Below are 13,093 nucleotides of genomic sequence, written 5' to 3'. Positions count from 1 at the left end.
TTGGAATGAAAACTGACCTTTTCCAGTCCTGTGGCCACTGCATAGTTCTCCAAATTTGCTGGCATATTGAGTGCAGCACTTTCACGGCATCATCTTTCAGGATTTGATATACCTCAACTGGATTGCCATCAGCTCCACTAGCTTTGTTGGTAGTGATGCTTTCTAAGGCCCACTTGACTTCACATTCCAGGATATCTGGCTCTAGGTGAGTGATCACACCTTCGTGATTATCTGGGTCATGAAGATCTTTTTTGTACAGTTCTCCTGTGTATTCTTGCCACCTCTTCTTCATATCTTCTGCTTTTGTTAGGTCCACACCATTTCTTTCCTTTATCGAGCCCATCTTTGCATGAAATGTTCCCTTGGTATCTCTCATTTTCTTGAAGAGATCTCTAGTCTTTCCCATTCTGTTGTCTTCCTTTTTCTATTTCTTCCTATTTCTTTCTATTTCTTTGCATTGATTGCTGAGGAAGGCTTCCTTATCTCTCCTTGCTCTTCTTTGGAACACTGCATTCAAATGCTTATATTTTTTCTTTTCTCCTTTGCTTTTCACTTCTCTTCTTTTCACAGCTATTTGTAAGACCTCCTCAGACAGCCATTTTGCTCTTTTGCATTTCTTTTCCATGGGGATGGTCTTGATCTCTGTCTCCTGTACAGTGTCACGAACCTCCATCCATAGTTCATCAGGCACTCTGTCTATCAGATCTAGTCCCTTAAATCTCTTTCTCACTTCCACTGTATAATCATAAGGGATTTGATTTAGATCATACCTTAATGGTCTAGCGGTTTTCCCTACTTTCTTCAATTTAAGTCTGAATTGGGCAATAAGGTGTTCATGGTCTGAGCTACAGTCAGCTCCTGGTCTTATTTTTGCTGACTGTATAGAGTTTCTCCATCATTGGCTGCAAAGAATATAATCAATCTGATTTTGGTGTTGACCATCTGATGATGTCCACGTGTAGAATCTTCCCTTGTGTTGTTGGAAGAGGGTGTTTGCTATAACCACTGCATTCTCTGGGAAAAACTCTATTAGCCTTTGCCCTGTTTCATTCCCTACCACAAGTCCAAACTTGCCTGTTACTCCAGGTGTTTCTTGACTTCCTACTTTTGCATTCCAGTCCCCTATAATGAAAAGGACATCTTTCTTGGGTGTTAGTTCTAAAAGTTCTTACAGGTCTTCATAGAACTGTACAACTTCATCTACTTCAGCATTACTGTTTGGGGCACAGACTTGGATTACTGTGATATTGAATGGTTTGCCTTGGAAATGAACAGAGATCATTCTGTCATTTTTGAGATTGCATCAAGTACTGCATTTCAGACTCTTGTTGACCATGATGGCTACTCCATTTCTTCTAAGGGATTCCTGCCCACACTAGTAGATATAATGGTCATCTGATATAAATTCACCCATGACAGTCCATTTTAGTTGGCTGATTCCTAGAACGTCAACGTTCACTCTTGCCATCTCCTGTTTGACCTCTGCCAATTTGCCTTGATTCATGGACCTAACATTCCAGGTTCCTATGCAATATTGCTCTTGACAGCATCAAACCTTGCTTCTATCACCAGTCCCATCCACAACTGGGTGTTGTTTGTGCTTTGGCTCCATCCCTTCAGTCTTTCTGGAGTTATTTCTCCTCTGATCTCCAGTAGCATATTGGGCACCTACTGACCTGGGGAGTTCCTCTTTCAGTATCCTATCATTTTGCCTTTTCATACTGTTCCCCTGTTTAGTATCCTACTATCACTTAACTAGGAAGTGTTAGCATTACAGAGGACAGGATCTCCTAGTTATCTTTTTATTTCTGAAACTTTTCTGAAAAATCTGGACCACTGAGTCGATTCTATTTATAAGGGCATTTTCTCAGTCCTGTTTTAAAGAGCTGAATTGCATCCAGACGTAAATTCCTCAGGGCATTTCTCCGACTTCTCTGAAGATCCCAACATCAAACTACATCCCAGTGGGAATCTCAGATACCAGTGACTCCCCATGCTGATCTCTCACAAAGGGAGTGTTTTCACCAGCAGAAAGTCACTAATTCATGCTGAGAATTCATCGTGCTCCATAGAAAGCTGGGATGTAGGAAAAGGAGAAAAGGCTCTGGGACACAAGGGAGAAGTAGTCTAAAGAGATGGTCTTTATTATTATAAGAAGAAAAGGAAAAAGTTGATAGCAAAGACCCCAGGCAGAAAAATTAGAAGTAGAGAAGTAAAGGTTTGCAGATTCTCACCTCAGGCATTTCCTGAGGAAAAGCAGACACAGCCCCAGGCCTGGGACAGGATATTTACCTGAGAAGCTGCCATTTCGTATTCTTCTTCCAGCTCTGCATCTTGTCTGGGGACGTTATGCAGCAAACTCACACCTGCGTATTGAGAAGATACCTTCAAAGGCATCGACACAGCTCTTTAACATGCAACTAATGCACCTACAGACAGAGGATATTGAAAACCTGACAAGACCGACCTCTCCTGACCTCTGTCTCAGGAGAGATTCAGGAACAATCATTTCCGACCTGGAGACCAGCCTGTGAACTAATTTCTTGATTGTTCTCTCCTCAGAGAGAGCTCCTAACCCTCTGCTCACACAGAGGGTGTGACGTGACTGACTTCCCTGGTCCAAATCCAGCTAGACCAACCTCTCCTCAGACTGAAGCCTGGCCTCAGCTTTCTCAAATGGATCAGGAGCCACATCCTTAAGCCGGGCCTCCCCTTAGAATCCCCTGGAGCACATCTTACGAACCACACTGATGCTCCACAGGACCCATAAAGAACTCTGTGGGGAGGGCACTGGTGAAGTTACTGCTTAACACTGGTCACGTGAACTTGATGGGAAACCAGATGGAAACCACTTGGTTAAAGATTCTTTCTGAACCATTTCCGTGAATACAAACCCCTCCAGGTCAGGGTCCCACTCTGAAAGATTATGAATATGCAGGTCTGACGTGGGGACATGAAAGGAGTCTTTCGAGTGGGAACTTCTAGACACACAGAAGGCCAGCCTGACTCCCTGGGGAGGGGCTCTTTCTTGGATGGGTGCAGTCCTCCAGGGCCTGATGTCATGTCCTTAGATGAGGGGAGGTGGGAGGTGAGTGCTTGGTGGGAATTACCTGGTGGCCTTGTTTTTGTGAAGACTCTGGTCTCAGAATTCTGCAAGGATACCTCAAGTCCTTAGCTCTTTTCACTCCCTCCCAAGTCTGGGGCCACATGTTTTCACAAAATGATTTGAATTGTTGTCACCTATCTGCAGGTAGGGGGCCTGCATCTTTTAGACCAAGAGTCTGAAGATGATTCCATCACAGCTTTCTTTGAACATAGACCAGGAGCAGCAGAGGACAATGGGTTAAACTTGTTTAAACAAAGAAACTTAGAGTTTGCAATTGCTGCCCTAAATGCATATTTAGACCATCAAAGAATGATCTGAGTTATAAAATGAGTGATATTGAAGAGAATGAACACATGAGTGTGTAGTTGTTGTCCTATTTACTGTGTGTATCTTTCTGGGTGTGTGTTTTTGTTTTTGTTTTTTAATGATCTTGCTGCAGTTTGTTCTCTGCTCCATTTTTTGAGTTATATAACATTTTCTCATATCACTAAAGGTAATGTTAAGAAAATTAGAAGAAGCATATTCATTTTATAATATTATATGACTCAACTGAATATTTTAAATATTTAGTACAATATATTCAGTGTGCATGCACCGGGACCAATGACTTTTCTTTTTATTTTAGAGATTTTTTTTTTTTCTTTTCTTTTAATGGATTGTTCCGTTTCACAGCACCACTGAGAATAAGGTGCAGAGTTTTCCCTTATAGCTCATGCTCGGCCACATGGAGGGCATCTCTACTTATCTTTCCCTCCTAGAGGAGACATTCGACACCACCACTGAATGTACTAGCATTTAAGGGGGCCTCTGAAGTGGAACCCGGGGTTCAGCAAAACAGCTGATCACAAGAAAGGTGGTCATCTAGTGCAGGTGTTCAGAGGACTGGCTGGTGTGAGTTTAACACCTGCAGGCTGCCTGCTCCACACACAGAGGCTGAGGCAGCAACAGCAAGGAGCAGTTCAGGTAAGCTCTCAACAGGACTCTGCCTGATCCTTCTTATTAGAACTCTCACAGTGTCCAAGTAGTTACAAAATGGGAGCGGTGGTATAACAGAGATATGGTGGAACATATATGAAAGTGTTAAAGGTTTAAAGCCAGTAAGGAACTAATTTCTACAGATACCAGCTCTCTGTGTTACCAGATAGTTTGTTATAATCTCTTCTCTATAACTTTAAGTAAGGTGGGAGAGGTTAATGTTGGTGGTGGGTTAACATTTCATTGATCACAATCAACCAAACTACTAAACACCATTCAGTTTGATTAACTCTGTGTGCTTAGTCACTCACTTGTGTCCGAGTCTTTGAGACCCGGACTGTAGCCTGCCAGGCTCCTCTGTCCATGGGGATTCTCCAAGCAAAAATACTGGAGGAGGTTGCCATTTCCTTCTTCGGGGGATCTTCCCAACCCAGGAATCAAACCCAGGTTTTGCACACTGTGGGTGGATTCTTTCCTGTCTGAACCACCATGGAAACCCATACATGTATTAATTTCACACATATTTGACATTTTACAATTTCACACATTATAACCTTTTACAATCCACTGTGTGATCCATAATTAAAATACAGACTACAAGCCTAGAGAAAAACTTATTTTTCTGATATAATAGTATGTAAATTGCGATTTCTATGGTTTACACAACGGAGGATAGCAAACATTTAGGAAACATGGCCATACACTAATTAGAGGCCTTTTCTAGGAAGGGTTTCCCATACATTTGTCTTTTATCACAGAAGATATATTTCAACATTGTCAACTAATATTCCTGACTTGTGTTGATGTTATGATGATACAACAATATTTTAGTGAACTCTCATTGTGTTCTCTTCACAAATTAAGTGATATAACTATTGAAAATTTAGAACCAACCTCTGTTGCACTTTACATGCAAAGAGTCCATGATCACTTATATCATGGTGACCTCTAGGGATATTTGACATCAAAGATGAACACCTGCATTTAGATGTTCATTGTACATTTTACATTCTCGTTCCATTTTGTAATGGAGAATAGATAGAAATGGTTGTGACACAATATAGAAGGGCTTCTCTTATCTCTAAAGTACAAACCATAGAAATAATCTACATTTGCATACACACTAAAAATGAAGCACCGTATGGATTCCACAGTTGAATTACATTCATTCTCAAATAATCTCAAATCATGTCATTATAAGCAGGATGCATTGCTAATAATTGTAATTTTCTACCATCAACCCTTCATCTTGTGACGCCTACGAACATATTCACTTTCTATCTGTTGTAATTTTGCATTACTCTCCATAGTAATTCTCCTTCAGAGGAAGTTCAGGAAACAGGATTGATGAAATCCTCACTACCTTTCAGTCTCTGATATGTATTTAGATTTGTGTTTTGATGAAATACATGTGCACATATTGGTTACATTATTTCCATATGTTTCTTGTATAAACTCTCATGCTTTCTGATGTATGTTTAGGGCAAACCTCTTCCATCACTTGTTTCATTACTAGGGCTTCTCTCCAGTGTGCGCTCTCAGGTGTTGAGTGAGATCACTGCTCTGACTAAAGGCTTTGCCACATTGCTTACATTTGTAAGGTTTCTCTCCAGTATGAATTTGCTGATGTTTAGAAAAATTTGAGCTCTGGCTAAGGCTTTGCCACATTCTTTGCATTTGCATGGTTTCTCCCCAGTATGAATTCTCTGATGTTGGGAAAGACCTGAGCTATTGGTAAAGGCTTTGCCACATTCGGTACATTTCTAAGGTTTCTCCCAAGTATGAGTTCTCTCATGTTCAGAAAGATTCGAGCAACGGATAAAGGCTTTGCCACATTCTGTACATCTGTAAGGTGTATCTCCAGTATGAATTCGCTGATGTTGAATAAAACTTGACATCTGGTGAAAGGTTTTGCCGCAATCCTTACATTTATAAGTTTTCTCTCCAGTATGAATTTGCTAATGTTAAATAAGATTTGAGTTCTGATAAAAAGCTTTGCCACAGTTTGTACATTTATAAGCTTTCTCCCCAGTATGAACTTGCTGATGTTGATTAAGATTTGAGCAATAGATAAACAATTTGCCACATTCCTTACATTTATAAGTTTAAAGATTTCTGGCTAGTATGCATTCACTGATGGTGACTAAGATGTGAACTCTTACTAAAGGCTTTGCCAACTATTGTACATTTGAAAGGTTTCCCATCTGTATGAATTATCCAATCTCTACTTAGATTGGATGAGTGAGTAAAGACTTTTATATGTTTCTTACACTTGTTTTCTTTTTGTGGATTCAGAAGAGTCTGCTGTTGAATAAGTTCTGAAGACTGATTAGAAACTTTAACATATTCACCGCAATTCTAAGTCTTCTCTCCAATAGGAGTATCTTTATAGAAAGACCTGATATTTGACAAATGGAACGTCATAGTTACTCAGAAATGTGCACAGTTTTATTAGGACTCTCAAGAAATGAAACAGCAACCAGATTCACGCAGGTTGTCACAAGACAAGAAGAGCATTTTAGTTCTCACTGTGAAAGAGAAAGGTAATCACCAGACAAGATTTCATCATGGTTTAACAGGAAGAAGGCAGCAGGTGATAGCCATCTGTGACAGAAACAGAAATAAATCCAGACTTCTCCAAAATCGTTTCCAATGAAGCAGATCTTCTGAAAACACAGGATGAAGAATGACTTCCTCTCTGATGCTTGGACCTCTCACCTGAGCCATTGGCTCCATCCATTGACACACACCTGGGTACATGGCCATTGTCTCCATTCTCCTTATACTCCTGGGATCCTTCATTTGCTCCAGAAAAGTGACCAGGTTAGAGACCACAAGACCTGTTCATCAGAGAATGGAATATTTGTTTTGCTATAGATTCATCACTTTCCAATCTAATATGTATCCAGGTGAGAAGAGAACGCATGGTAGAATGTTAAGACAGCCTAGAAAAAGATATCCCCAAATACTCTATTGAAAGCACCTATACAACACTAACTAATACATAAAAATCAGATCCTGACATTCTGGTCACATACTACAAGGCAAAAGTAAGTAGTGGAAATTTGATTTGAAGAGGGGGGTGACACCATTTTATATCACAGAACTTATAGAATTAGCACTAACCTAGAAGTGGCAGATTACATCAAGGAAGAAAAAAATTTAAATCATCATGAAGTCTTCTTTCTAAATTCACAACTTCCCATTTTCCCATACAAAGCAGGGATCTCAAACGCTGTTAAAAGAAGCAGACGACTCCAAGAGACATTCTAGAAATGCAGGAACCAAAACCCTGAGAGCAGATAAGAGATTCTGGAAGGAAGCTATCCTCAACCAAAGTGGCCAGGTTCCTATAGTTCTCTAACATCATGTCCCCGTACACTTCCCGTTGACTGAGGTCCAGGCAACCCACTGCTCTTGAGTGAAATCTATGGTCACATCCTGGAACATCAGCTGTCCTGGAAATACAGAGTACAGATGACATGTGTCCGTGAGAAGACTTCCTAACGTGCCCCAAGATGACAAAAGAAGGTCACAGAACTGGTTTTGATATAGGAGAGTGTTTGGTGTATACTTTTTACACAGAAATATTTTCTACCGAATTCCTAACACAAGAAATGATGAGATATGACCCACAAACCATTTCAGAAACTATTCTGATCTGGAAGAGAAATGATAAAATAATCAGAACAACATTGGCTTTTTTTTTTTTTTTTTTTTTGGCCACACTACCTGGCTTGTGGGATCTTACTTCCCTGACCAGGGAATGAACCTGGGACCCCACAGTGAAAGCACCGAGTCCTAACCCCTAGGCAACCTAGGAATTCCCGGCATATTTATTTTTGAGTGTTGTATTTGTATGACACAGGATGAATTGTCTATCAAGGAAACAGGCAATATTTTTAAAAAGCACACTCTGATCCAAGAGTTCTTGAGTGGGACAAATGTGCCATTTATTTTAACAAGCTTAGTTTTTTCTTAGTATTTTTAACAAGTTTCTTTAAACTATTAATGTTGAAAATTCTGCTCCATGAATGACCGTTTTGAACAGTAATAAAGTACGATAAGTACTTATAATAAGTACTTGTAATAATAAGTAATGTAAGCATTCATACTGACTTTTGAATTTCAAGTGTTTAACAAATTTTACAGTTCTAATAAGATAGTATCCTCAGTAGCAACAATCATTTTAACTATGTACTATATACTATATATCTTTCTGATAGCTTTTATAGAGTCTTGGATGTGCAACGGAAACAATTTAAAAACAATAATGTTGTTGTCCCACCTTTCTGCAAATATATAGTGAACATTCCTTAAACACCTTAAATTTATTTCACTTCATGTACTGTAAACTTTAACTAATAATACACAGACAAATACACAGGGACAACTCTGAAGGAAGTTCACAGAAGTTTTTCTAACTGTGAAGAAGACAAAAAACAAGAAAAAGAATTGATCAAATCATTTGAACATTTTCATGTATACATATACTAAAATGGAACTATTTATTCATTTCACTAAAAGGAAACAATCTAAGGACATGGAAAATATGTAAAAACAATTTTCAAAGGTTGGAATAAATAAAAATATTCATGAAATGATGATGTCTTTTATATATACCCCTGGTTTCTGCCTGAACACACAGATGCACACATAAAGACACTTAAGGGAAAAGCAATCTTCCATAAGTAACAGATCTTTTGGAAGAAACATTTTTAATCTACCTTTTTTTAAAACTCATGTGTATTTTTGCATTTATGGTAAAAAAAAGAAATATAAATTGTGCATGAATGCGTGCTAAGTCACATTATGTCCAACTCTTTTTGACCCCATGGGCTGTAGCCATGCAGACTTCTCTGTCCATGGGATTTCCCAGGCAAGAATACTGGAGTGGATTGCCATTTCGTTCTCCAGGAGACCTTCCAAACCCAGGGATCAAACCCAGCTCTCCTGCATCGGTAGGTGGATTCTTTATCACTGAGCCACCTGGGTTCACTGAAAACAATTCTTCCTCTTTAGTAACAGGAATTAAAAACACAATATGAGAAACAGTCTACATTTTATTAGCAAATATACCATGACACCGATTTAGAACACATTTCCAGACCTATGTGAAGAAACTGTAAATCTTTACTGAAGCACATAAAGCCTGAAAATCACAAGTTTTACTTGGAAGATGTAGTGATAGAAAGACTTCAGTGACTGCAAATTCAAAACAATCAAAGTCAAAGCAAACATGGATATTTCAAATATAAGTCTCAGCTGTATCTAGGGGAGCCAACATAATTTTGAATTTAAAGAACAAAAAACACCTAAATAAAGGGAACCTGCCAAATTACAGATGAAGCTATCACTGTATAGACTAGTTGAAATTTCAAAAGAAATGAAGCAAAATAGCTTACAAGGTAGCCAAAGAAGCTCACCTAAAGAGAGACTTAGACATTATTTTGAACAATAAAATAGAAGTCTTAAACACAACATAATATATTGTAATCATGCAACAGGTGAGGTATTCCAAGGTAACATCAAAAATAAGAGGGGGGGAAAAAATCAAAGGGCAGAAAGGAAACATTAAGGTTTCAAGGTTGTGTAATAAAGAATTTAAGGACTTGCCTGATGCTCCAGTGGGTAGAAATCTGCCTGTCAGTGCAGGGCACACGGGTTCCATCCCTGGTCAGGGAAGACCTCACAAGCCTCAGAGCAACTAAGCTAGTGTGCCACAACTGCTGAAGCCCACACCCTCCACAGCCTGCCAGGGATTAATACAACGACTGAACCCATGCCTTAGAGCCAGAGCTCCACAACAAGACAGTGGCCCCTCCTAATCACAACAGAGAAAGCCCAAGGCCATCAGCAAAATCCCAGAATAGCCAAAACTAAATAAATACTAAAAGTTAAAAAAACAAACAAACAAAAAAACCACCTCGGAGACTTTGGTCCCCAGGGTCTGGAAGTTTTTAAACTACTCTTGGAATTTAAGTTTTCTTACTCTTGGAATTTCCTTAGTGACTGCAGTGGCTTTATTATTCTCCATAGACCCTGATAATTTATGCTAACAAGATGACTTACGGTGGGCCCCTAGTTTAATAATGGGATGACTCAGGTTGTGAGGCTGGGCATTTCACAAAGACCAACGAAGTGACTAGAGGTTTGGGGCTTTGAGCCAGGTGGGCTTATTAGTCCAACCTCTAAAGAGGGGAGAATGCTGGAGATGTTACCAACCACGGCTATGTGGCTAAACCCCAATAAAAACTCGGGACTTAAAAGCTTGAGCGAGCTTCTCTGCCCGGCAATACTGTTTTCTGTCACACATGCCAGGAGGGCAATGGGTCCCTTGGGATGATGACTATGGTTAAGTCCAAACAAACCCATCCAGAAGTTAAGAAGCTTATCAAGTCCAAAGAAACAGCATTTCAGGAAAGAGAGACAGAACAAACACGGACTGTGCCTCTTACCTGGGAACGAGTCATTTCTGACTCCTTGCTTTCCTTCTCCTCTGGTCTTCCTTCTCAGGTAAGATCAGTCTTGGGAAGTGACCCGAGTGTTGAAAATAGGCTGTTCAATACTTAGAAAACCACAGCGAGCTCCCTCTAACACAGCCCCACACAGAGGGAGGATCTCAACAGGTACAAATCACAATCCTCTACGGCCACTGACACAGCAGGGATTCTGGAACACAGAATCAAACGAGGTAGTTTTAGTTTCATTCTTTTCTTCAGAACTTGCGGCCTCTTATGTGAAAACCACATAATCTACGCTGACACTCCCCTTCACACTATAGGCGAGGCCCTGACCAACCTGCATACAGAATAGAGCCTCGTTCAAGTCTTCATGGATCAGAGGGGTTGAGCAATGCAGGACTTTAAGCAGCGGCGTCTACACGTTAGAAGGTAGAACTGCCAGAGAAAGATATGGATCCTAGAACGATACTCCCAGAAATGTGATGTGGGCCCTAGGGATCCGGCAGTTAAGATAAAGGATTTCAGAACTTCTCTCAGAGCGATGCTGGGACACACCGGGGGCGGGAAGGTGGGGACAGTAGTTCTAACCTCCACCAGTTCAGTTCAATCACTCAGTCGTGTCTGACACTTTGCGACCCATGGACCGCAGCAGGTAAGGCTTCCCTGTCCATCACCAACTCCAGGAGCTAACTCAAACTCATGTCCATCCAGTCGGTGATACCATCCAACCATCTCTTCCTCGGTCGTTCCCTCCTCCTCCTGCCTTCAATCTTCCCCAGCATCAGGGTTTCTTCAAATGAGTCAGTTTTTTGCGTGAGGTGGCCAAAGTTTTGAAGTTTCTGCTTCAGCATCAGTCCTTCCAATGAATATTGAGGACTGATTTCCTTTAGGATTGACTGGCTGTATCTTCTTGTAGTCCAAGGGAAACTCAAGAGTCTTCTTTAACGTCCAAAGACACCCCGGAAACACGTGTGGAGGACAACAGGCTGAGCGACTACTAAATCTGCGTTTTAAACAAACAAACATAGCAAATTCACTGGAACTCCTCCGTCGCTAGTCTACATTCACTTCCGGGTCTGCAGGCTACTGCGCCCGCGCAGGCGGAGGACGCGGTACAGACGGAGGTGACTGGGCTACGCCAGGGCCAACGAGCCGCGAAATAAGGGCAGTGGCCGGGAAGAGGCCTGAAGCGCAATTGCGTAGGGGCGGGGCCAGAGGGGGCGGAGCCTTATCTCCCCTGGCCCTGCCCCTGTCCGTTTTGGGATCTGTTGATCCTTCTGTCGGGAGAAATATGCCTGAGAAATATCAATAATCTCAGATATGCAGATGACACCACCCTTATGGCAGGAAGTGAAGATGAACTAAACTTGATGAACTCTTGATGAAAGTGAAAGAGGAGAGTGAAAAACTTGGCTTAAAGCTCAACATTCAGAAAACTAAGATGCGGAGACAGTGGAAACAGTGTCAGAATTACTTTCTTGGGGCTCCAAAACCACTGCACATGGTGACTGTAGCTATGATATGAAAAGACGATTACTCGAAGGAAAGTTATGAACAACCTAGATAGCATGGTAAAAAGCAGAGATATGACTTTGCCAAACAAAGGTCCGTCTGGTCAAGGCTATGGTTTTTCCAGTGGTCATGTATGGATGTGAGTTGACTGCGACGAGAGCTGAGCACCGAAAAATTGATGCTTTTAAACTATGGTGTTGGAGAAGACTCCTGAGAGTAGCTTGGACTGCAAGAACATCCAACCAGTCCATCCTAAAGGAGATTAGTCCTGGGTGTTCATTGGAAGGACTGACGTTGAAGCTGAAACTCCAATACCTTCCTTTCTCTGATGAACAGGTCTTGTGGCCTCTAAGCCTGACCTGGTCACCTTTCTGGAGCAATTGAACGATCCCAGGAGTATAAGGAGAATGGAGACAACAGACATACACCCAGGTAGGTAGGAATGAACTCAGATGAGAGGTCCAAGGAGCAGAGGGGAAGTCATCCTTGTCTAACAGCTATAACCCTGTCTGTCCAAGACCCGAGAGCTGTGACACTCGAAATCTTTGTTGTCTCGAGACACAGCCGAGGAGCATCCACTCACATGACACTTTGAACGTTTAATCTGAGTGATTACAGTCTACTTTTCGTCACTGAGGAGACACCCATCTTCACACACTCACACAAAGGGCTTTTGAATTCTCCTGGGTTTTTCAACTTGCTGAATACATCTCAGTGGAAACATAGAAGCTTCCCATAGAAGCAGCTGTCAAAATTCTTCTCTTTTGCCTTAAGTTGTGTGAAACACTAACTTAGAACAGGCAGGAAGCAGCTCTGCTCCAGAGGAAATCAAAGAGATTTAAAGACATGAAAAGGCAGAGAAAGGAAGCACAGCTGGACAGAAGGACCAACAGACCCAAAACGGACTGGGGAGGGGTGAAGGGAGGTAAGGCTCCGCCCCCACTGGCCCCGCCCCTACGTACCTGCGCTTCCGGCCTCGTCCCACCCTCCCCCCTTACGTCCCCTCTGGTTGGCCGCGGCGTAGCGCACTCACCCT

At 41.4% G+C, this 13,093-nt stretch overlaps 1 protein-coding gene across 1 annotated transcript in view; it reads right to left on the bottom strand.

Annotated features, from left to right (window-relative positions):
- LOC133054833 (zinc finger protein 850-like) overlaps positions 1–10,715 on the bottom strand; it is a 28,098-nt gene extending 17,383 nt beyond the window's left edge. Inside the window, exon 1 of the mRNA XM_061140156.1 lies at positions 10,540–10,715. Coding sequence (XP_060996139.1) covers positions 10,540–10,554 — 15 coding nt within the window. The 5' untranslated portion in view covers positions 10,555–10,715. The remainder of the gene's footprint in view (positions 1–10,539) is intronic.
- Between the last annotated feature and the right edge of the window lie 2,378 nt (positions 10,716–13,093).

This window comes from Dama dama, chromosome 4 (assembly GCF_033118175.1).
Source record: "Dama dama isolate Ldn47 chromosome 4, ASM3311817v1, whole genome shotgun sequence".
NCBI classification, from domain to species: domain Eukaryota; kingdom Metazoa; phylum Chordata; class Mammalia; order Artiodactyla; family Cervidae; genus Dama; species Dama dama.
The sequence above is the reverse complement of the archived record's forward strand: the minus strand, read 5'-3'. Positions and strand labels throughout refer to the sequence as shown.